A 21989-nucleotide genomic window follows, 5' to 3' on the forward strand; every position below is an offset into this window, starting at 1 on the left:
ATTTAAATATAACAACCAAAATTTCAAACAGAAATTGGATTAAAAGGTTTTGAAAATAATCATTGGATTAATAAGTGTGTTCAAGTTTGGGTATTTGTAGGGTCTTTGTTTGAAAAGTGTGTACCCTTGATACAAATCTTCGCTTTCGTTTTGATTCATTAACAGCATTGAAAACTTACAATAATTACGTACGAGTTTGGTATGATTCCATCTTTACTTTTGATAATGGACCCAATTATCTTAGCAGAATTCAATTTCCAATAAAATTTTGCGTCAATAAGTAGACTTAAGATCACACGTGGTGCTGCACTCATCGAACCTATGATACATTACAGCTGTATGGGAAAAAGTGGTGAAAACAATGGGCTTAAAAGTTAAAACTTAGATTAAAATCGATCATGTAACCAGAATGAAACTTTTCCTTTAAGAAAATATATTGGTTTTGACTAAAATCATCTAAAATGAAACATCACTTAGAAATAAGAACTAGTATAATAGAGAGTGTTTTGAGATCAAACCGATTAAAATTGTAAAATAAAAAAAAAATGTTTTCTTTTTTTAATGAAACTCAAAGGATATAATGAAAATTTATATGGTCAAGAGATGAACTTCCACTCAAGTTAATGAATTAGGTCACTTTTCTTGCATCAAACAAACCTTTTTTCATTATGATTTGATCCACATATATAACCTTTCGGATGGCTTAGGGCACAACTTACTCTAATTCAAGTATTTGATGGTTCCCACTTCACTTGGTTCACAAACATTTACAGTTAGTAATCTATACTCAGATTTAACTTGTTATTCCTAATTACATTTTCCTATCTGGCAAATTAACAATATAGATAAACTATTTATCTATCATCAAAAATTGATTGCCAGAAGAAAAAAAGGCTAATTAAAAGAAACGTCAACTTTTTGTTTGGTAGTTAAAGTTTTGTGACTTTTGTCTATAGTATATCTAGTACGGTCTAATTAACATAATCATAAGATAAAAACGATATACAGAATTTGAAATTTGAACAATGTCATGCTATAAGGAAAAGTGTGTTAAGAAAAAAAGTGAGGTTACTAGCTAATATACGATTTTTGTCCACAAGCATAAATAGAGGTAAGCGTTAAGTGTTCCTTTTTGGGAGATGTAACACAATCAACAGTTAAGTTGACTTTTTCAACCTTTTCTAGGGTTTGTGGCCTGTAGGTTCATTGCGTTAACCCAATAACTTCTTATTCTTCTCATTTTTGTTCTTGCTACTATCATCACCATTTTGATGTTAGTAGTCTCACCACTGTTTTCACCTTTTTTTGATAATTGTTTTGTGATATATAAAAAAAATCGATATCTACGTGATATTCTTATTTTAAAAAGTTATATTGATAAGAGCTTTACATATTTTCATTGTCATAAACAGAACCAACCATCTTAGTCATGGTCATCATCATTGTCATAGTCATCATCATCACCATTACGACTAATATTATACATGGACCATAACAGTTTCCACCACATTAACTTGACCGTTTATAAAATGGGAACTAACCTTCCCCATCTTCTCATATGAAAATCCATTTTGTCCTCATTTTCCATTGATTAGTTGCATTCTCTCCCCTAAACGAACAAAGAGTAATCATCAAAAACCATATAATATGCCTCTTAGGATTGAACCCCTATCTCTACTCTTCCTCATTCTCATTATATGCTCTTCATCATTAGGTAAACATATAATTGATATTCATATATTCCATCCTTTTCAATTTATAGTCTTTTAACTTTGTTTTAAGGGATGACTATCAACCTTGCGTCCCAACACATCCATCTTAGTCCGAGATCAGCTTTTGGTATTATCTTGTTGAACATTAGTCTTTTCTTCGTTGTTGAATCTAGTGCCTTAAACTACCTTAATACCATTGATTATTAATTACTATTATATTGGTGAACACTTTTTCCATTCTTTCTCCAAAATTAAAACACATCTAACTAACTAGTATGGGTTGAAATAAATAAGTCACTTAAAGAACAATGTATATTCCGCTAACAGAGTGTTTTCTTTTAGCCATAGTGGAAGGCTCTATCCAGCTCGACGGTGCGAAGATGCATGAGAGTTCCATGCTTTACAAGGTATACATCATACATGTAGATGCTTTACGTTTATATATGTTCTTATCAACATTAGAAATGTTGTTAATGTCCAAATATTGACAAGAATTTATGTGTTTATAATTAAAAAGAGTGAGGAGGTGGGTGTGAAGAAGATGGGTCATAGGAAGTTGATGTTCCACTCGACAGCGGACTACGACGACGCAGGACCCAACCCTAAACACGACCCAAGGAGAAGGCCCGGAGGCAAGGGTTGAATCATCAACACAGAACTATCTCTGTCATTATATATATAGTAGCATATATATAAGCACATGCACTAATATCTATATATCATATATGAATATGTATGTGATGTATCCTCCATTCTGACTCTTTTTGTTTGAGGATGAGCTCAGTGTAAAATACCCTTCGGAAACCCGCTAGTGAAAGGATTAGTGTCTAATAACAAGACATAATAAATCCTTATTTATTATCATCTTATTTCATTGACATATATAATATAGCCATTATATCCTGTGTAATCGTTATATCAGAAAATAAATAAAGTGTTATGGTTATTTTTAGTTCTGTATAGTATTATTATAAATGCGTCTTCTACAATATTTCACATTAGTTGATGATTTCAATCTTATGCAGTCAAACACATAGTAAAAAACTCTTTATCAGCATGATCACTAAACGAAAAAGAAATGAAGACAGATTTTATGCTTATCATAGCTAAAACCTTATATGTCGCTATTACAATAACATAGTACAAATGAAACAAGATTGCAATGGTTGATTTAAAAAAAGAAAATATAAAACTAAAATGAAAAAACAAATATAAAATTAAAACAGTTGCGCATCCAGGGAATCGAACCCTGGTCAGTACCGTGGGAGGGTACTATGATACCACTACACCAGATGCGCTTTTATTCATTGTCTCTTCTCTTACATATTTATAGCGAAGACTAGTTACTATGGTTATACATATTTCACAAGCATACATAAAATTCACATACTAACACTTAAATATGTCTATGTAAATTATTGAAGAGAAACAGAGAAAACGCCTTTTGTTTGGTTACAGAATTTACAAGAATCGATTATACAACCTCTCATAACTCTCTTGACTCCTATCCTTCAACCTTTACTTAGTTTCATACATCTTTGTGTCAACAAATCTTAAATCTTACATATATAATACATTCAAATCAAAACCTTCTCTCTTCTCTATCGGCATCCCAACACAAGTCTTCCTTCTTCGTTTATGGACTCATTCCTACATATTTTCTGAAGGTCTATGTAACCAATGATAGTGTCCTCAAAGACCACATCCTCCAAATTTGCCTCCTCAAATGTCGAACCGGATAATACCGTGTTCCTAAACACCGCACCTTTCAGATTCGATTTCCCGAAATTCACCCGATCGATAACAGCATTAGTGAAATTCACCCCTAGAAAAGAATTCACACTAAAACATTAATTAACATTTTGGTCCATAATTTTACCATATGCTTTCAAATTTCAAGATTTAAGTCTATATACCTTTAAAGCTTGCTTCTACAGCATAAGCTTTTGACATAACAACTTCAGTCATATCTGCACCATCAAACTTAGCCCCAACCATCAAGGCTGCAGAGAGAGTCTTGCCTTTGAGATTAGTTTGATCATTTGTGTAATCACAGAACCTAAGATCCAGTGGTTTGTCATAGACACCATTTGCTTGACCTATCGTGTTACCAACAAATGCTTTTTCACACCGGTCTGGTTCTGTTGATAACGGAGGAAGTCTCTGAAAAAAACAATCCATTTATCCATTTCTTTAAATTCTAAAACATAGCCATCTTCAGACACAAACATAGAAAAGAGAAAGGGCCATATAATGTGACAGACCTGGTTAGCAGCAATAACAGGAGAAGCTATTGTAAGAGTGCAAGCACAGAGAGCTGCGCAAGCGATAGATCCAAGCTCCTTAAGAGGAAAGAGACTCTTCTTTACACCTTCACCATTTTCTCTGTTTTCTCCTGCTGAGAACATAATGCAAATCAAGATCACATACACTACTTTAGCTTCACTTTAAAAGCAAGATTTTGACATAACAATATTCATAAACCCATCTATAAAGATGAATTCATTGAAGGTAAAGCTAAAGATTCTTGAAAATACTTAGAAATTTCGAAGAACCGTACAACCAAGAAGAAGTAGCAGAGAGATCTTGAAAAACCAATTAAAGCAGAGAGAAAAAAGATGACATTTACCGGAGCAGTGTACTGTTACTAAAGATCTAGGCTCACGGCGGAGGTTTACAGAGAAAAACGGTGAAGAGATTTGATTCCTCGTGAATTGAACAGGAAGCGAAGCCATGGAAGTGTGTTTCAGATTTTTGTTCGAACTTGGACAACCATAGAGTTTTATCAATTCGTTATGGATCATGCCTATGACGTGGCATGACAGATCATAATATCAGACTATATACGATTTAGCCCATTGGGCCTGATTACTATTTGGTCCATTTGTAAATCTTTCATCGGTTTTGGATATAATATCAAGTAGTGCAGCCCATCGGTTAAACATCTACAGTATATTATTGATGACTTCTAACCCACGCAAAATATATGATTTACCATGCTAAATACGTAATTAATAGCTTAATAGTAAATATTTTATTTTATATATTTTTATTTATGTTAAAATAAAATTTATATTTGTATTTATTACATTAAAAACGATTTTAAATAATAAATGATTATATTTATTTTGTGTAAGCTAATAAAAGATATTAAAAAAATTGATTAGTATGAGAACATCTTCTACAAATGTAAGGTTATCTTATAAGATACACTCGGAATATTATTAGTAAGATTTTTGTTTCCATAGTCTATCGGATCCTTCTAGGTCAATTAAAAGTTAAAACCCTAGAGCACAAAACCATCATTCATGATTGCACACACTAATTTGTTTGACACAACAATTTCCTAACATTCAACCACAAACTCTTACCTTATCTCGATTTGGTCAATCAGAAAATTTTCAGATTCATTGATCATCATTTACTATGTGTTCTCATATATTTGCGATTTCTTTTACTGCTTAGTCAAAGAGTGGGTAAATCGCCAAGACAAGTTTCAACAATTCTTGTAATTCATGTTACACCACAAACTCTAGTTTTTTTTAACTGTATGTACTTGGAAGAAAACAAGTTTTACTCTGTACAAAATTTACAGCTACAAATCTCCGGAGCCTCTCTTTGAGGTGGAGAGCTCTTACAATCTATTGATTTGTCTCTTATAATAAGTGGAAATCAAATCTAGAACAAAGCTATATAACAAACTCATCTACACGTTAGAGACTCAAATTACACATAATCAACGAATCAATAATCACTACGTTAGAAATTTATCAATACAAAATCCTAAATTGAAAAAAGGATCTTAGGAGAAGGCATTGGAAGATCTTTCTTGTGGAAGTAACGTCAACATCTTTCTCCTTCAACCACTCCTTTACATGATCACTACTTTGCCTCTCTTGGTTTTGGACCCTACAATAATCGCCTGTCAATTTTCAGACAAATCCGTACTGTCTAAAAACCATCTCCAACCGCCACTAATTGCCAAAAACAGAAACATCTGTTCCTTATCATCTCCTGCGTCTACATCAACCGATTGAAACCTCTCCCACTGACCACTTCTTCAAAGATTTTTCTACAAGATGATGATAAATCTTGAGGAGAAGTAACAGAATTGTATCACTTTTTGACTAATTGATGTATCTCCAGAGATCTTAGAGTGGATCTGGTTTTGGACCCACCATTGCTTCATGATCTGCTAGAACCATGTGCTTGTGCCTATCAAGATAGGAACAATGGCATCTGATTTGTTTTCCAAAGTTGGGAAAACGAAACAGGTTTTTTCAAGTAGTCACAGGCAACCCGTAGTTCTGAAATGTTCTTATCTGTCCATCCCAACCACCTGTGACTATGACCATACCCCAAGATAGAGAGCTGGATGCTCTCTGGTAAGAGGACTTGAGAAACTTGTAATGAGATGCATTCATCGCGGATGTGGACAGAGGATTTGCGGGTAGGTTTTCCTCTGGCCATGTCGCACTCCCTTTGGATATTGATCCGGGGACAAATCCTTCGTTGTGAGATAAGCATGATGGAGAAGAAAACGGGAGAGTTGTGTTGTGATCTGAGAATCCACACCATGTTGCTGCAACTGATGCATTGGCGGAGAAACGTTCAAAAGATCGAATCTTTTTGGTTTCTGATTCCTCATCATTGCTCCATATATATACATTGGAGTCCTCACAAGCTGAAACAATGTGTTTTCCATCAGATGTGAGAGATGCTGATGTGAGGCTTCTCGTCTTGCAAACGCCTAAAGATTGAAAAAACAGAGATGGGATTAGTTTAGAATCAATAATAGAGCTATGCAAAAGAAAATGAAAGTTGAAGGAGACATAAAAAGAAACATACCTTTGTATTTTCTGACGACATTGTTGCCTTGGAGAATTCTGACTTTGGAATCCGCGGAAACAACCAGGACTTTAGTCGGTTCTTGTGGTAAGAACTGGAAAAAGCAAGTACGATTTGTTAACATCTCACAAATTTCAAGAGAAGTAAACGAAGTATCTAGAGAAAGGGAAAGACATAGGAGACATTACCTGAAAACCAGTTATGCGTTTATTTGAAGACTTCTTTTTGTTATGCAAATGTATCTGAGAGTCCAGTTCTAAAAATTCTCCAGACATGTTAAAGAATCTGCAACTCCCGTTCAGAGAACCGATGATTCCACCTTGTCCATCCGGACGATAACACACTGCCGATATAATGTCTTTGAGATCTGCCCAATCAACAACGCTGCAACCGGAAATGTTCCAAATTCGAACCTTTCCATCAATTGAACCACTCATGAAATAATTCTCATTTACCGGGTTGAACTGAACAGAGGTTACTGCAAAAAGAAAGTTGCAGGCAACAGGTAATGTAAGATCAATGTAGTAACTGAAAAAGAAAAAGAGATCTAGAAACCAAAAAGAAGAAGAAGCATACCATAACTATTGTGAGCGAAAACTCCAAGACAATCATTGCTACCAACTTTCCAAAGGCGGACAGTTTTATCCATTGACGCCGAAAGCAAATACTACACCAAGAAATTACATAACAAAATGCCTCAGTTTTTCGCTTCCGTTAAAGCAATGGTTGCAAGTTAATATAAGAAAATGCAAAAGATTTTGGAGGCTTACATTATCTTTTGACCATGAGATGTCCAAGACTTCACCCGTGTGCCCACGGAATTCATATAATGGTTTTTCCATAATCCGAAAAACTTTAGGAGGGAAGACAACACAGGCTGAATCAGATGTTTTCCTGAAACTTTCTGTAGTCTTCTTTGGTTTCTCCTCATTTACCAAAACTGGTTTCAACTGAGAAAGATCATTTACCTCAAAGTACATACACGAAGGATCTATCTCGTTAAGGCAATCCCTTCGTAGTCTAGATTTCTTATCCTCAACGACTTTCCACACCCTCACAATCCCATCTTCACCAGAGCTTGCAAGAAACTTCCCATCGTTGCTAAATTTCATCGCCAAGATGGCACCATCATGAGCTTTAATGTCTTGACTCTGATAAAGAGCTGAAAGCTCCTTTGCCTGCTTCTTACAATGCTTAACCTTAACTCTTGAAATCACATCACCATAACCAGAAGAAGCTCTCATTCTACCACCAGATTCGATATTTGTATCCGCGGTACATCCCATAGACCGAAGCCTCGATAACCATCCCTTCTTAAAACTCGTGACTAGCCCTGCGATATTCCTCTGCTTCTCGGTTTCCTTCACTTGGCAATATCTGGAACTAGAACATGACGCCATTGAAGAGCTTTGTCTTCTCGTCACATCACATCCACCCACATTTCTGTCTACTCTCAAAGACAATTCCTCGGAAACTTCAACGCTTGAACCAGACAATGAAACCTCACTAGAAGAACTGCTGCACTCTCCAGATCTCTCCTCAGCTTCAACAGAATTCTCTTCACCTCCATCAAAACAAGACTCCACACTACTTCCAGAAACCGAATCCTTCGTCTCAACACGCCCTTCTTCTTCAACTCCCATCCACTCCAAGAACTTCCTCCGCCGCTCCACAACACTTCCAGGTGAATCATTCCATACATCAAATCCAAAACCACTTGGATTCAATGCCATCATCTCTTCGTTAGCATCGAAAAACTGCAAATCTTCCTCTTGAGATAAGTAATCCATTATTCCTTGAGCTATTGTCAATCCATGAAACAGAGCTTAAAGAAGAAGAATGCTTTTCTCTCAAAAGAGGAATTTCCCCAACTGCCAGTTTTGCTTCCAAACAAGCAACCTACAAGGCAAACTATATATAATACTTTAGACAATAATATTTTAAAGAAGTTTACAAATTAAGCAATCACAGAGTTCGAGATAAAAAAATCAGTTTAAAAAAAGAAATAAAAAGAGTTTAACATCAATCTCAATCCTAAAACCCATTGAATCTAGTCTCTCTGAGACATTTACACAAACAACTTATGTGGGTCGATAAATGTGTAAGCAACGAAACCAAAAACCCATCAAAAGAGAAGAAAAAATGGTTTATTTAGCACACAGAGAAGCTGAAATCAGCACAACAAAGTGAAAGATCTCATTTTTAGATCCTAAGCAACAAAAAATCCGCAACAAAAATGCGTGAGCACGAGCATCACCAATTCAAATTTTTTGGTAACAAAGATTAAAAATTGCGTACATGGGTTGGTTCGTCTTCACGAGGTTTCTTCGAAATTGGAACAAACACATCCCAAAGAAGTAGCAACAGTGGTAGAGAGTCTAAAGAAACACACACAAACCAAAACCAGAGAGAATTGTAAAAAAGTAAAAAGAGAGAAACTTTTATTATTGAAAGGGAAAAGAGAAGAGAAGAAGGATCAAAGGATTTTTATTGAAATCTGTGAAGAAAGAGACAATAAGGAAGAAGAAGAAGATGGGATTGTCCGGAGGGAATAGAGAGTTTTTGGAGACGAATCTTTGTGTGTGACCGTTTGCTTTGCCTTATTTAACCTCTCTGTCTTTATTTCAATTTTGTTTTCTTCTCTTCAGATTATTCGGTAATTAAATCTATTAATCACACGACCAAATATTTCGTAGTAATTAATTATAATCATTTGTTATCAATTTTAGATCTTTTTTTTTATCTCCTCGTGCTCTCTGTAATACTACTACTAATCAGTAATAAATCATTCCCTCTGTATATGATTAGGAGAATTAATACATTTATATGTGATTCTATTGAAACATTTTTTTAAGTTATTTAAATTTTATTTTTTATGAAATATAATGATATTATTTTAGAGTTTTATTCATTTTCGTTACATTATAGTTTTAAGGGTCAAGAATTATTAATCGTTTATGCGTAGAGTTTCTTTTTGATATTTTGAAGAAAATATTTTGTGGTACATGCTTTGTTGGAGCCCACATATTTGCATGATGACTACGCGGCATGTTCCCTATTCGCTTTGCGTTTGATCAGATTCTAACTATAGTCCTTTGATCTCAATTATCTGTCACATTAACAATCTAATTTCCAGTTGTTTGATACCTTAATTATTCATCTTCTAATAAACTAAAGTTCTTTTTAACTTTTTTATTTGCCTCTTAGCACTCTGTGATTGTTTGGCAGCACACAAGGAATATTTGTTACTCTTTTAAGTGATCATCATAGAGATTTATATTAAAATATAGGATATGATTTTTGGGTTGTTCCTTATCAAATTAAAAATTGCAATTAGGAATAATGATTTAATTTTAATCTATAATTAAGAGAATGATGTGATTTATATGAGTTATCTATATCTAATCATTTAAATGGACCAAATACAAACTAAACCGACAAGATTAAAACGAATTGTACTATATATCAAGTTTTTATTTATCAACATAATTGACGACTAAAGGCCGTCATTGCTGAGCTAAGTCTGTCTTTCTGTTGAAGCAATTCACAAGTAGAAATTAATTAAGCAAATAATTAACAATGTAATGATGAAATACTACTGCCTTTAGAGTTGCAAGGCAGAGTACCTGGATTCATGCAGGCTTGTATTGTAAAGAGAATATCTGTTTTCCCATTTACATTTTTGTAATTATTTATTTCGAGTCTTAAATTTTTGTTTGTTACTTAAACAAAAGATCTTCAAGATTTCTTGATAATAATGATGTTAGTATGCATGCATCATCATATTAAAATAGACACTATGGGCAACTTGGTTTTCTCCTCCTACTATTTTCATCTTCATCCGAGAATCTGAGACTCTATTAGATATAATCTAAAACTCTTTTTTTTCTACAAGCACCTTAATGTATTTTATTTTATTTTTTTTTCGAACAAGCACCTTATTGTTTTTATGTTCTAAAATAAACGTAAGAATCTAGACTTTGCCTCTCTTTTTTGTGATATTTGATTTTCTCTCCTATTAGTTACACAATCGTTTTTTCAAATAAAAATGCTTCGGAAGAATTTGTAAGAAGGTAAAACAAAAACAAAAACTGAGAAACCTTTTTTGATAAAAGTTTAATATCTCACAATTTAATTAGCTGAAATATGAGTCTAGTTATTATATTATAGATCATCTAGAATATGCGTACACATATTATTCTATGATCCATAGTGTTTATTTTGTATAAGGTAATAACAGCAACAACAACATAATTTAACCGGTTAGTTAATAACATTTTCATATAGCTAGTTCTCTCCATTTATATATCCGTTGCGACAATTTCAAGTATGTAGATATTATTAGATTTGTTACTAATCGAGGAAAACTATGAGCTTAATTGCAACAATTCGAATGTTTAGAACTTATGAGAGATGTTCTGAAACGAAGGAACATGTTGGCTTATTGACAGCCATCAAAAATTTCATCATATCGTGCATAAAGTTCAAATCCAAAACTTATCTCCTTATCTTTTTGTAAGATAAAGTAAAAGAGTTTTGTGTCCAAGTAAAAAAGAAGTGTTCGTGTCCAAGTAAAAAGAGAACTATTATTGATTTTGTCAGCAATGTGTTTTGTGTAGCATCTATAATGTGCTGATGTGGCTTGCCAGCTAGGTAAGCTATCAAAAGCAACAGTTTAAATTATAGATAAAAAGCGCACGACCATCCATATTATATTTTATTTTTGCAGGATTTCTATAGTTTATGACTTATGATGTTATTATATTTGCATATTGGTATAACAAATTATAAAAATATTGTTTCAAAAAAGATACGGTTCATAGAATGGCCACTTCATTGCTTTGGTTGTTGAAACGTTGATATTCTTCCTTCATGTTCATCAAACCCAACCAGATTCTCCTAACCTTACCAGCTTCATTATTACCTCATTATAGTCCTGTCACTTTTCATTTAAAATTTGTTTGTTTCATTAAAACAACAAAATAAATTTCAAGATTTATGCTTTGTTAACGTCAATAAATCACAAAGAAAGAGAATAGTTTCAGTGAAGTTTCCAGTTTGTATTCTATTTCTATCCTTATATTCATACTAAAAAAAATGATATGTAGAGTTTAAAATTAAGAGAAGGTAGCAATTAAATAACCAGTAACTGATAAGAAACAACTTATAAATAGGGTTATACAAAAAAAAAGAGCAACTCATAATGCCTTATATATATAATAAAATAAGAGAAAAAATAACCTCTTCTTATGGTTATGGTGCAATGAGTAAAAATGTAAAATAGAAAACAACTTTAGTATTTGTCATAAGTTTTGGATCCAATGGTCAGGTATTTAAGTGGCATTTAACTTGATTCTTTAGATGAACCTCCCTAGTTCACATACTAACATGTGTCTAATTTCATACCAAACAAAATTCATAATTTCTTTTATATAGATTGAAGGAATAGTAATAGACGTTAAAAAAATCGAAGGAAGAGTAATGCTGCGACTGAAAATTGAAGATAATGAAATATATTATATGATTCCAAGTTTTGGCATTTTTAAATGTTTTAAACTGGATGACTAGTAAAAGGGTGATTAACCTTAATTCACTCTGCCGACATCATTAACAAAACTAATAAATTATTAGATTAATGCTTAATAGTCTCGCCACCGCATTATTCTAATAGATAATAAATGGAATATTCTTTCAGACTTGAAAGAAAAACAAAATTCTAAATTATTAGAGATAAAACTAACAGCGGATTCTTTTGAGTACTAATTATATACACTAGTATAGTAAATATTTAGTAAACAAGACTTAATAATGACACCACAAATTATAAAAATTCGCCTGTCATGTTAGAATGCGACCCTAACCCGGAAGATTGGTTAATATGATAATACAGCATTTTACAACAAAAGCGTCTATGTATATCAGATGAAGATTTGAATAACGTAACATATTTTAGTTTTTTTTGCATCCATACATTACTTAGCTCTTTATTCAAAGTATATCTAGCAAACTGTGGAAAATTATTTGCGAATAACTCCTTCGTCCTTAATTTTGGGAATTTGCAAAATAATTATCAAGCGGTTTTTAACAATTATCATATTCAATATTAATACGATATTTTGAATAATATGCACGATATATAACACGTTGTTTAAAAACATGTACGATTAAATGCATACTGTAATTTAATTGAATGATACGGAGCGATTTTATAATCTTTGCTCTATAGATCGCTATCAACCTAATAAAATCTTCAATTAAGGTAAAATCAACAAGAACAAATTTAATTAGTATGTTCTGACACCATGAGTTGGTTAACTTTAATTACTTTTCTTTTCTTTTTTTTGGGTACAAAAATAGACACGTACTAGGAATCAAACCGTATAGGAACATTTTCTAAATCAGGATTATTTAGCCAACATATATAGTAGTAATTAGAAAAATAGATGATTTTGGCTATCAAACAAACAAAATTAGATGATTTTCGATATATAATCTTGTATGGTTGAGCCGCATAACCCCATCAAGTTTTAAGATCATGACTATTGGAGACGCATGCATTCATTTGTTGTGTTTAGTTAGGTTTTTTAACGGATAATAGAGTTTTGAGTTTACCAAACTAATTCTGATCGTAACAATTGTCAGACTTCAACCAACAAAAACTAAGAAGTAAATAAGTAACAGTTTTCAGATATAAGTAATATACAAAGTTATGTTATTTTCTTATACAAAAATTGTTCTTTAGTGCTAATATATAGATATACACCAAATACATAAAATTTGAACTCAGACTAGCTAGTTCTAGAAATTGTAGTCGCTATGAATAGATTGGGAGGTAATTCGCTTACATAGTTACATCGCATAATTAGTGTAAACTTGCAAAATTAAAATGCAAATATTATTACGTAGGAGCATACGTGTTGTGTTGTCCTTTTTCCCAAAGTGATTTTAAAACTAACGACGTGTTCACTTGCGATATTTGACTCATAAAACTAGCTTTTTAGCTTCTCTTGTACGGATTCATACAATATATTTTGGACCCACTATATGGACCGTAGTATCTAGCCATTTCGTGAATTCTATACATACGCGTATATGGGTGTCGGTGTGTGCGAAATATAGTCAAAGTTGACGTTGGAGTTTGGGAGAAGGAACATGGAGCTCCACTGGTTTCTATGTTGATGATAGTTATGCCACACATCAGTTTTTGATAAATGTAGTTGTTGTTAAACTTTGGAAGTCAAAGAGGATAAACCATAAACCAGTTTCTTAATAAATATGATTTTATATATATCGATGCTAGTTATAGGGTTACACCAAACAAACACATCATTTTCATTATGTAATAAATATCGTTATGGATTGTTGTTTTCGTTTATTAAATGCTATTGCTTTGCATAGATATACTATAGTGATTATAAATATAATATACGAAAAAGAAAGTCTTAGTATTTGATAAATAATGTTATTTATAATAGATAACGTTATTTTAATAAAATGCCCATAATAATTAATAAAAAATAAATTTGACTATTAACGAAAAATAAGTGAAAATGAAAACGTTGACAAGTGGGTCAGCGATAATTCCCTTTGTGATGGAACGTCCCAAAGTTCGAGACGCATCATGTGATTGTGCTGTGTGGTCTCTCATATGCGCATGTATGATACTAACGTGTAATTGTAGTGTGTGGCTTATATGGGATTGTAAATTTCTTTCTATATAATCGTAAGTTTCTGAAGTCGATGATCCAAATTGACTATATTTTATAATCACATATAACGTTTAGAGTAGTCGACAATTATGAACTTCAGTTTTCTTTTTCCAAATAAAACGTTGAAATCAATAATGAGTTATCATAAATTAGTTTAAGCGGATATGTAACTACGTATAAATACTAAAATATGTATATGTGTGTTAATTTGGAATACGGACATATATAGTAGTATCTAGTCTAACTCATGTACCACGTCCATGCAATGCATGAGACATATAACCAGGTAAACCTAAAATTGAAGATGATCTTATAATGGATCATACCAAATTATATATTAACCTGATCAGCATCAAATCAAAAATTATAACAAATCACATATCCTCAATCACAAGACCAAAATAATTAAACTAAAATCCAACTTACAAGATATTTTTTATGGTTCTAAATTTGGATATCTATCTATTTGTAAACTTTAGTGTCTTATTTTGAATGGAGACAAAAATACAGAAAAACCTATCACTCTATCATTCATACAAATGCTGACCTCATAAAGACACATCAACAGTGTTTGTGGGTCTGCCACCAATCATATATGTGTAGTATATCAGATCTTATATTATTTACATATGTATATATATATATGGGGGAGATATAGTTATTACTTACATTATAGGCATCTAAATTTTGAAAAATTGTATTATAGGATTGAGAAAGACATATTTAAAAGACATATATCTAATAAAAGACATATGTAAGTGATTCTTCATTTAAAAAAAATTCTGATAAGCAGAAGTTTAAAGATTTCTTTTAATTACGCAAATTTTAATGATTAAAGGTTTTGATGATAAGCATATGATGCTTTCTTTCTAGTTTTGTTATCTATTTGAAAAGGTTTTTAATGAATGAGATGTTTGGTCGAATGTTCAAGTAGCTTTATAACAAATAGAAACCCAAATATGATCCAAACAGCACGTAGTAAAAATCATTAAGAGCATATATAGAATGAGCCACGTAGTCATAAGCTTTGGTCAACGACATCGGATAGAGTACTCAATCCACCTTTATTTTTTTTGAGTTATATAATGAAATTATTTTAATGGGCGATTAGTGGCATATTGAATGATGTCATCGTAATTAAACGTTTACTTGGTGGAATATACTGATGATTCCAAGGACCACCGTTGCTTTGAGTGTATGACAATCTCGTACTTATAATCTTATCATTCACCAAAATCAAGATCAGTTCGCTTTATATATACTTCTTTATTCAAAGTCAAAAAAGAAAAAAGAAAAAAAAAAACTAGCAATGAAGAGTGACCGTGTAGATTTTGTTATAAGAACTATAAATTTGAAAGTTCAAAATAACTCGTTTCACCCATCACCCTCAAGATAATTAACATCACAATTCACAATTTACTTTCGAGTAACATTACGTTTCTACTAAACTCTAACTATTGATCTAACCTAACTAAGTGATTGACAAAATAATCCGATTTAGAGTTATAGGATTGGATTTGAGTTGTTAGAATTAGTAAACTCCGTAAAAGAAACAAACTTTGGCTCACTATAGCTAGCTAAAATTTTACATTAAATTCGTGATTATTTTAGGGTTATCCATACATCAATTCAAATATATTAACTAAAAAATATATAAAATATCTCTTAAGCTTTTCATCATAAAAAAGTATTATATAAAACATTACGATTAATTGTCTTTATGAAAAAAAATGGTCTTTATGAAAATATAAATAGGATTTTCTCCGAATGGATTGAGCAATTTAACCCGAATTGACCGCTCATGCTAGTGCATTCAGTGAGCTACACAATATTGTAAAGTACTAGGGTTTGAATTAAGACAAAGTTTATTGCATCAAACCCATTGTATACGATATATGGAAGTTAAGTAAAATGGTAAGACATCAATCAAAATCTAAGAAACGGGGGCAAGAAGTGGATAGAAGTTAGGTTTAAATTCAACATGTTAAGAGACATGACTCAAAATCCAAGACAACTGGACATACACACTCTATACAGTTGTTAAAATTAAGGAAATTAAATGGAGAAAGAAAATCCAGCTAGGGTTTGGTCCATGCATTAGCAGTGAAAAGAGTACGTGGAAGGGCCACGGGATGTTATGGACTTTGCAATGGTAGGTTTTTAATTAGAACATACCTCGACTTAAGAACTCAAGACATATCTATTTCGTACTTTGGTCTTTGGAATTTGCGCCTTCCCTTATTTGTGATTCTTCTTGAACCAACCAACCTGCCTACTTTAAGATTTATTCAAATTAATTTGCATGAACATAACAATTATTCTGTTTTGAGCTTTTTACGTAAGAAACAAAGAAAATACAATTTATAGTTTTATTCACTCGTGATCCATCAAACCAACACGGCCATTCAATATATTGAATATTATCCTAACTTTAGAGATGATACACAACACAAGACTCGTCTCCAATGACAAATAGCCATCAAATGATTAATTCTACCTGTAAAGCGACAAAAACATTACTCTAAAATATGCCTTTAAAATTTAATTAAAAGAATAGATAATTTGGTCGACAGATAGATAAGAAGAACATAAGAAGATTTCATCCGAAGAGGGATTTGACAATTATGGTGAAAGAAACATTCTGTACGAGATCTTAAAACCATATAATCTCTTATTTGTGACGGAAAAAAAAAAATCGTTGTAAATGTAAACAAAACATTCTGTATGATCATGTTTTTTTTTTTTTTTCAAATAATTTTCTCAAATGATATGACAAAAAAGAGAAGTGGTCACATCTCTTATGGGCTGGAACATTGGTCCTTATAATTAAAACCCATTTGGGGTATTTGTGAATTAATGAGAAAAAGAGTAAATTGCAGCCTGCGGAGAGGACCACTACTGTCACCGTGTGGGCACGATTTAGCTGGCCATTCATTCTCAACATCATCTCACTATGTATTATCGCAACAACTGTCTTTTCTTTGATCATCTTTGGGTCCAATATTTATACATATGTGGGACAACATCAAATTTTTACCGTACGAAATATCAGAAAAAGCAATGAAAAAATGAAAAAAAAAAAAAGTCAATGTTTGTACTTTGGTTGGTTAATTTAGTGTCTGTGGGTTTGTGGGGATAACATTTTAGAATCTTTTCGATTTTCTTAAACGTTCCAATATAAAAATGAAAAAACAATCAAATTCTTTTGTTTATAGAGTTACTGATTTAGTATCAGGCTCATATTTGATATTCCCAAATGGCTTAGGAAGTTAAATACGGCCCAATTGATAAATTACATCCAAAGCCTATATTTTGGATGTCAGGCCCAACTAAAACCCAAAAGAAACGATATAATTCTATAATCCCAAAACTAACAAAAGAACGGTTTCATTGTTTGGCGTTTTACGCCTTGCAAACACACACACACATTCATGACCATGAACACTTTATTAATGCCTAAATATACATTTTCGTTTTTGAGGAAAAAAAAGTAACGAAGATAAGAAAATAGAAAATCAAATGATAGAGAAAAGTTTGTTACAGAGAAGAAGAAGAAGGAAGAAATGATTCTCTGTATTTCTCATTAATTCACAAGTATACAATAACACTTGTTATATAGTAAGATACATTAGACCAAAAAAAAAAAAAAAAAAAAAAAAAAAAAGATACAATACCGGTTTGCATTACAGAGATGAATCATATGGTTTAGTAAACCATATACTCTGTTATCAAAATCAGATGACCTTTTGTTTAGGTCTCAAACCCAACAACACATAATTTTGCTTTCTTCACAGTACTTTGATTTTTTTCTTACAATTATTTAAGTAGATTTGTAAATGAACAAAACTTTATCCTTTAGGGCCAACAATACTCACGACTACTCAGGGCTTTGAATTCGGAAATAAAATCATAGCTTGATTGATTTCAATTTTAATGCCATAAGACAAAATAAAGCTGTTGACAACACTCAAGCTCAATCTAGTATCTAAACAACTCTTTCAAAACATATTTGACTGATTGGTTTTGACCAAAAAAATTGACTGATTGGTTTGTAGTAGATTTTACAATTATTTTGAAGTCTTTTTTTTTTTAAAACCAAAACTTTAGCCAAAGAAAGTTTTGATTAGTTCAACTTTAGAACTCTAGAGAAAGCATATTTTTCGCTGGTTTGTTTTTTAACGATATTTTTTTACTTAGTTTTGTTTTAAATCTTGTCTAGATAATAGGAGATATTTAAGGTATATCTGTTAGCAACATAATCCAGATGAGATTTGTGGAGAGATTCAATAACAAGAATCTTTACTGAATCTAAATCTTTTTCACCCTTAACCCTATAAAAGATTCACCACACCTCCCACAAAACTCTTTATCACACACACAAAAAAATACCTCTCGGATCTTTTCAATGGACGAGATTGTAGAAGACTCGAGCAGAGTCATGGAGATAGAAGGACAGAATGATGATCTGGACCGGTGCGTGGTGGAGGAGGTTGAGCTAACCGTTCCAAAAACCGATGATCCAACGTTACCGGTTCTCACATTTCGAATGTGGACTTTAGGTCTTGGTGCGTGTATCATACTCTCGTTCATAAACCAGTTTTTCTGGTACAGACAGATGCCGTTAACCATTAGCGGAATCTCGGCTCAGATTGCGGTCGTGCCACTTGGTCACCTGATGGCTAAGGTTCTTCCTACAAGGATGTTCTTGGAAGGATCAAAGTGGGAGTTTTCTATGAATCCAGGTCCTTTTAATGTCAAGGAACATGTATTGATCACGATTTTTGCTAATTCGGGAGCTGGAACGGTTTATGCGACTCATATACTTAGTGCAATTAAGCTCTATTATAAGAGATCTCTTCCATTTCTACCGGCTTTTCTCCTTATGATCACAACGCAGGTGATTAATTTTCATCTGCCCTAATATAAGCATAAAACGATTTACATTTTTATTTTATTTTTATTTTCTATTTCGCTTTAGCATGTATTTTAATTTATATTTTTAGTAGATTTATAGATAGAAACTAGACGATAGAATGGTCGACAACTAGATAGTTACAGAATTACTTCGACCATACCAAAACTAAGAGATATATTTCTTCATTAACTTTTAAGTAACTAAACTGAACTTTTGTCTCATTGCAAAGGATACTTGTTGGCTTTGGTTTGAAGTTTGTGGTGATTGGTTAGACTAAAACTTTTTGTTTTGAGACCATTTTTGGGCATTTGTTACAAAAAAAATGTTTACTTTTGGGGAACTTTTTCTTATTTTTGTGACCATGGAATCTCCTTGCAGTTTCTCGGATTTGGGTGGGCTGGTCTATTCCGTAAACATCTTGTTGAGCCTGGTGAAATGTGGTGGCCAAGCAATCTAGTTCAAGTGTCTCTCTTCAGGTTATACTCTTTATTTTACATTTATAAAACAATCATCTTCATGATTAGTCTTCAACTAAATTAGTTCACTAATCATTGCAGTGCCTTGCACGAGAAGGAAAAGAAGAAAAAGGGAGGCATGACCCGAATCCAATTCTTCCTCATTGTCCTTGTTACCAGTTTTGCATACTACATTCTCCCTGGTTATTTATTCACAATGATAACTTCCATCTCATGGATCTGTTGGCTTGGTCCCAAATCGGTTTTGGTTCACCAACTCGGTTCAGGTGAACAAGGTCTTGGTATTGGCGCAATTGGTATTGACTGGGCTACAATTAGCTCTTACCTCGGTAGCCCACTCGCGAGTCCCTTATTCGCTACAATCAATGTAACCATCGGTTTTGTGGTGATCATGTATGTCGCCACTCCAATTTGCTATTGGCTAAATATTTACAAAGCCAAAACATATCCCATCTTCTCAAGTGGGCTTTTCATGGGCAATGGCTCGTCCTATGATGTTTTAAGCATCATTGATAAGAAGTTTCATCTCGACCGAGATATATATGCAAAGACTGGTCCTATCAATATGAGCACTTTCTTTGCAGTCACATATGGTCTTGGGTTTGCTACTTTGTCCGCAACTATTGTCCATGTTTTACTCTTCAACGGAAGGTATTTAACTCTATCAACTCCTCAGAACTACCTAAATTTTACTTTTTAATTTTTTTAGCTGAACTAGATATCCGAGAGTAGTCTTTGGTGAAAGTTTCTAATTAATTTCCTTGCAACTCTCTTTTATTTTCCAGGGATTTATGGAAACAAACAAGAGGTGCTTTTCAGAGGAACAAGAAAATGGATTTCCACACGAGAATCATGAAGAAAAACTATAGGGAAGTTCCTATGTGGTGGTTTTATGTGATCCTCGTACTCAACATTGCGCTCATCATGTTCATATCATTCTACTACAATGCAACCGTGCAGCTACCTTGGTGGGGAGTGTTGCTAGCTTGTGCCATTGCTGTCTTCTTCACTCCGCTTATCGGTGTTATCGCCGCCACCACTAATCAGGTATCTACTTAAAACCAAATATGAAAGTAAAGAAACTGAATAAATTTCTAACAAATTATTTTTGTGAATCTTGTTTTGCTAACTTTATAACAAAATCATGAAAACAATGCACAAATTACTCTAGAAAAACCCTTGAAAAAATAATATTTCATTAAAAGAAGTTTAAAAGAAGTTTTGATTAAAATATCGATATTCTTTTACAAATAATATTTCATTCATCTATGTCTCATTCATTGTCCTTTTACTATTTAGAGCTAGAGCTCTTTTACCTTATTTTTTTGTAAGTGACAACTTTTAATCTAACAAGGCTCCTATTGCTTTAGGAACCGGGTTTGAACGTCATTACGGAATATGTAATCGGGTATCTCTATCCAGAACGTCCGGTTGCTAACATGTGCTTTAAAGTATATGGATACATCAGCATGACTCAGGCTCTAACATTCATCCAAGACTTCAAACTCGGACTCTACATGAAGATTCCTCCTAGAAGCATGTTCATGGCACAGGTTATTGCATCTTAAACCATCATTAGTTATTGGTTTAAACGCGATATAATTATATACTAACACAACATTTTCAGGTGGTTGGGACGCTTGTGTCTGTGGTAGTGTACACAGGAACTGCTTGGTGGTTAATGGTAGACATTCCTCATCTATGTGACAAATCTTTGCTTCCTCCAGATAGCGAATGGACATGTCCCATGGACCGTGTCTTCTTTGATGCTTCAGTTATTTGGGGACTTGTAGGACCACGTAGAATGTTCGGTAACTTAGGAGAATACGCAGCCATAAACTGGTTCTTCCTCGTAGGTGCAATCGCTCCTTTCTTTGTCTGGCTAGCGACCAAAGCATTCCCAGCTCATAAATGGATCTCGAAGATTCATTTTCCGGTCATTTTAGGAGCAACCTCGATGATGCCACCCGCGATGGCGGTTAACTTCACGAGTTGGTGCATCGTTGCATTTGTGTTTGGACACTTTTTGTATAAGTACAAGAGACAGTGGTGGAAAAAGTATAACTACGTTTTGTCGGGTGGTTTAGACGCGGGCACTGCGTTTATGACAATACTTATATTCCTATCGGTTGGACGCAAAGGAATTGGATTGTTGTGGTGGGGAAACGCTGATGATAGCACAAACTGTAGCCTCGCGTCTTGTCCTACCGCTAAAGGCGTTATTATGCATGGATGTCCAGTTTTATGATCTTGTCACTATTAAGTAAAAATCCTTTAGTTTTTCTTTTGGAGTTAGTTGGTTTATTTTTTATTTGGTTTTGTACAGAGC

At 33.1% G+C, this 21989-nt stretch overlaps 4 protein-coding genes and 1 non-coding gene across 13 annotated transcripts; 2 read left to right on the plus strand and 3 right to left on the minus strand.

Moving 5' to 3' along the window:
* Positions 1-1492: 1492 nt before the first annotated feature.
* AT5G53486 (uncharacterized protein) lies at positions 1493-2664 on the plus strand (the record flags this gene model as incomplete). 5 transcript variants are annotated; one of them, NM_001125957.2, is made up of 4 exons in its annotated part: positions 1525-1714; positions 1783-1839; positions 2055-2119; positions 2230-2663. In NM_001125957.2, the coding sequence occupies 4 exons, from the start codon at positions 1648-1650 to the stop codon at positions 2353-2355; spliced, it is 315 nt and encodes a 104-aa protein (NP_001119429.1). In that variant the 3' UTR covers positions 2356-2663. The 5 variants fall into 5 exon arrangements, with proteins under 5 accessions (NP_001078751.1, NP_001119429.1, NP_001331865.1 ...); NM_001085282.2 differs by lacking the exon at positions 1783-1839 and having other exon boundaries at positions 1493-1714; positions 2230-2664; NM_001345058.1 differs by having other exon boundaries at positions 1525-1839; positions 2230-2664.
* A 275-nt stretch (positions 2665-2939) lies between these two features.
* Positions 2940-3010, minus strand: AT5G53487. Its single transcript has one exon. It is a non-coding gene; the product is annotated as a tRNA-Gly (tRNA).
* A 50-nt stretch (positions 3011-3060) lies between these two features.
* On the minus strand, positions 3061-4527 carry AT5G53490 (Tetratricopeptide repeat (TPR)-like superfamily protein). Of its 4 annotated transcripts, none has more exons than NM_001345059.1 (4): positions 4342-4527; positions 3977-4110; positions 3629-3875; positions 3061-3537 (listed from the first exon to the last, which is right to left on the minus strand). In NM_001345059.1, exons 1-4 carry the CDS (start codon positions 4514-4516, stop codon positions 3314-3316), a joined length of 780 nt encoding a protein of 259 aa, NP_001330392.1. In that variant the 5' UTR covers positions 4517-4527; the 3' UTR covers positions 3061-3313. The 4 variants fall into 4 exon arrangements, with proteins under 4 accessions (NP_001330392.1, NP_851183.1, NP_200161.2 ...); NM_180852.3 differs by having other exon boundaries at positions 3073-3537; positions 4342-4508; NM_124729.4 differs by having other exon boundaries at positions 3133-3537; positions 3977-4107; positions 4342-4468.
* A 739-nt stretch (positions 4528-5266) lies between these two features.
* AT5G53500 (Transducin/WD40 repeat-like superfamily protein) lies at positions 5267-9239 on the minus strand. Of its 2 annotated transcripts, none has more exons than NM_001345060.1 (6): positions 8859-9239; positions 7331-8459; positions 7137-7227; positions 6749-7038; positions 6561-6654; positions 5267-6462 (listed from the first exon to the last, which is right to left on the minus strand). In NM_001345060.1, the coding sequence occupies exons 2-6, from the start codon at positions 8348-8350 to the stop codon at positions 5993-5995; spliced, it is 1965 nt and encodes a 654-aa protein (NP_001330833.1). In that variant the 5' UTR covers positions 8351-8459; positions 8859-9239; the 3' UTR covers positions 5267-5992. The 2 variants fall into 2 exon arrangements, with proteins under 2 accessions (NP_001330833.1, NP_200162.1); NM_124730.5 differs by having other exon boundaries at positions 7331-8471.
* Positions 9240-18674: 9435 nt separating this feature from the next.
* OPT9 (oligopeptide transporter 9) lies at positions 18675-21908 on the plus strand (the record flags this gene model as incomplete). The annotated part of the gene is made up of 6 exons (NM_124731.1): positions 18675-19166; positions 19563-19660; positions 19742-20311; positions 20446-20707; positions 21031-21213; positions 21288-21908. 6 exons carry the CDS (start codon positions 18675-18677, stop codon positions 21906-21908), a joined length of 2226 nt encoding a protein of 741 aa, NP_200163.1.
* Between the last annotated feature and the right edge of the window lie 81 nt (positions 21909-21989).

Source organism: Arabidopsis thaliana, chromosome 5 (genome assembly GCF_000001735.4).
Source record: "Arabidopsis thaliana chromosome 5, partial sequence".
NCBI lineage: Eukaryota > Viridiplantae > Streptophyta > Magnoliopsida > Brassicales > Brassicaceae > Arabidopsis > Arabidopsis thaliana.

What these genes read in the sequence shown, in the direction of transcription:
- AT5G53490 (NM_001345059.1), bottom strand. Translation starts at nt 4,516, where the DNA reads ATGATCCATAACGAATTGATAAAACTCTATGGTTGTCCAAGTTCGAAC. An exon ending in CTGTTATTGCTGCTAACCAG is followed by an intron (nt 3,876 to 3,976) that starts GTCTGTCACATT and finishes TGTTTTTTTCAG; the next exon opens with AGACTTCCTCCGTTATCAAC. An exon ending in TGTAGAAGCAAGCTTTAAAG is followed by an intron (nt 3,538 to 3,628) that starts GTATATAGACTT and finishes ATTCTTTTCTAG; the next exon opens with GGGTGAATTTCACTAATGCT.
- AT5G53500 (NM_001345060.1), bottom strand. Translation starts at nt 8,350, where the DNA reads ATGGATTACTTATCTCAAGAGGAAGATTTGCAGTTTTTCGATGCTAAC. An exon ending in TCTCATGGTCAAAAGATAAT is followed by an intron (nt 7,228 to 7,330) that starts GTAAGCCTCCAA and finishes TTCTTGGTGTAG; the next exon opens with TATTTGCTTTCGGCGTCAAT. An exon ending in TTTCGCTCACAATAGTTATG is followed by an intron (nt 7,039 to 7,136) that starts GTATGCTTCTTC and finishes TTCTTTTTGCAG; the next exon opens with TAACCTCTGTTCAGTTCAAC.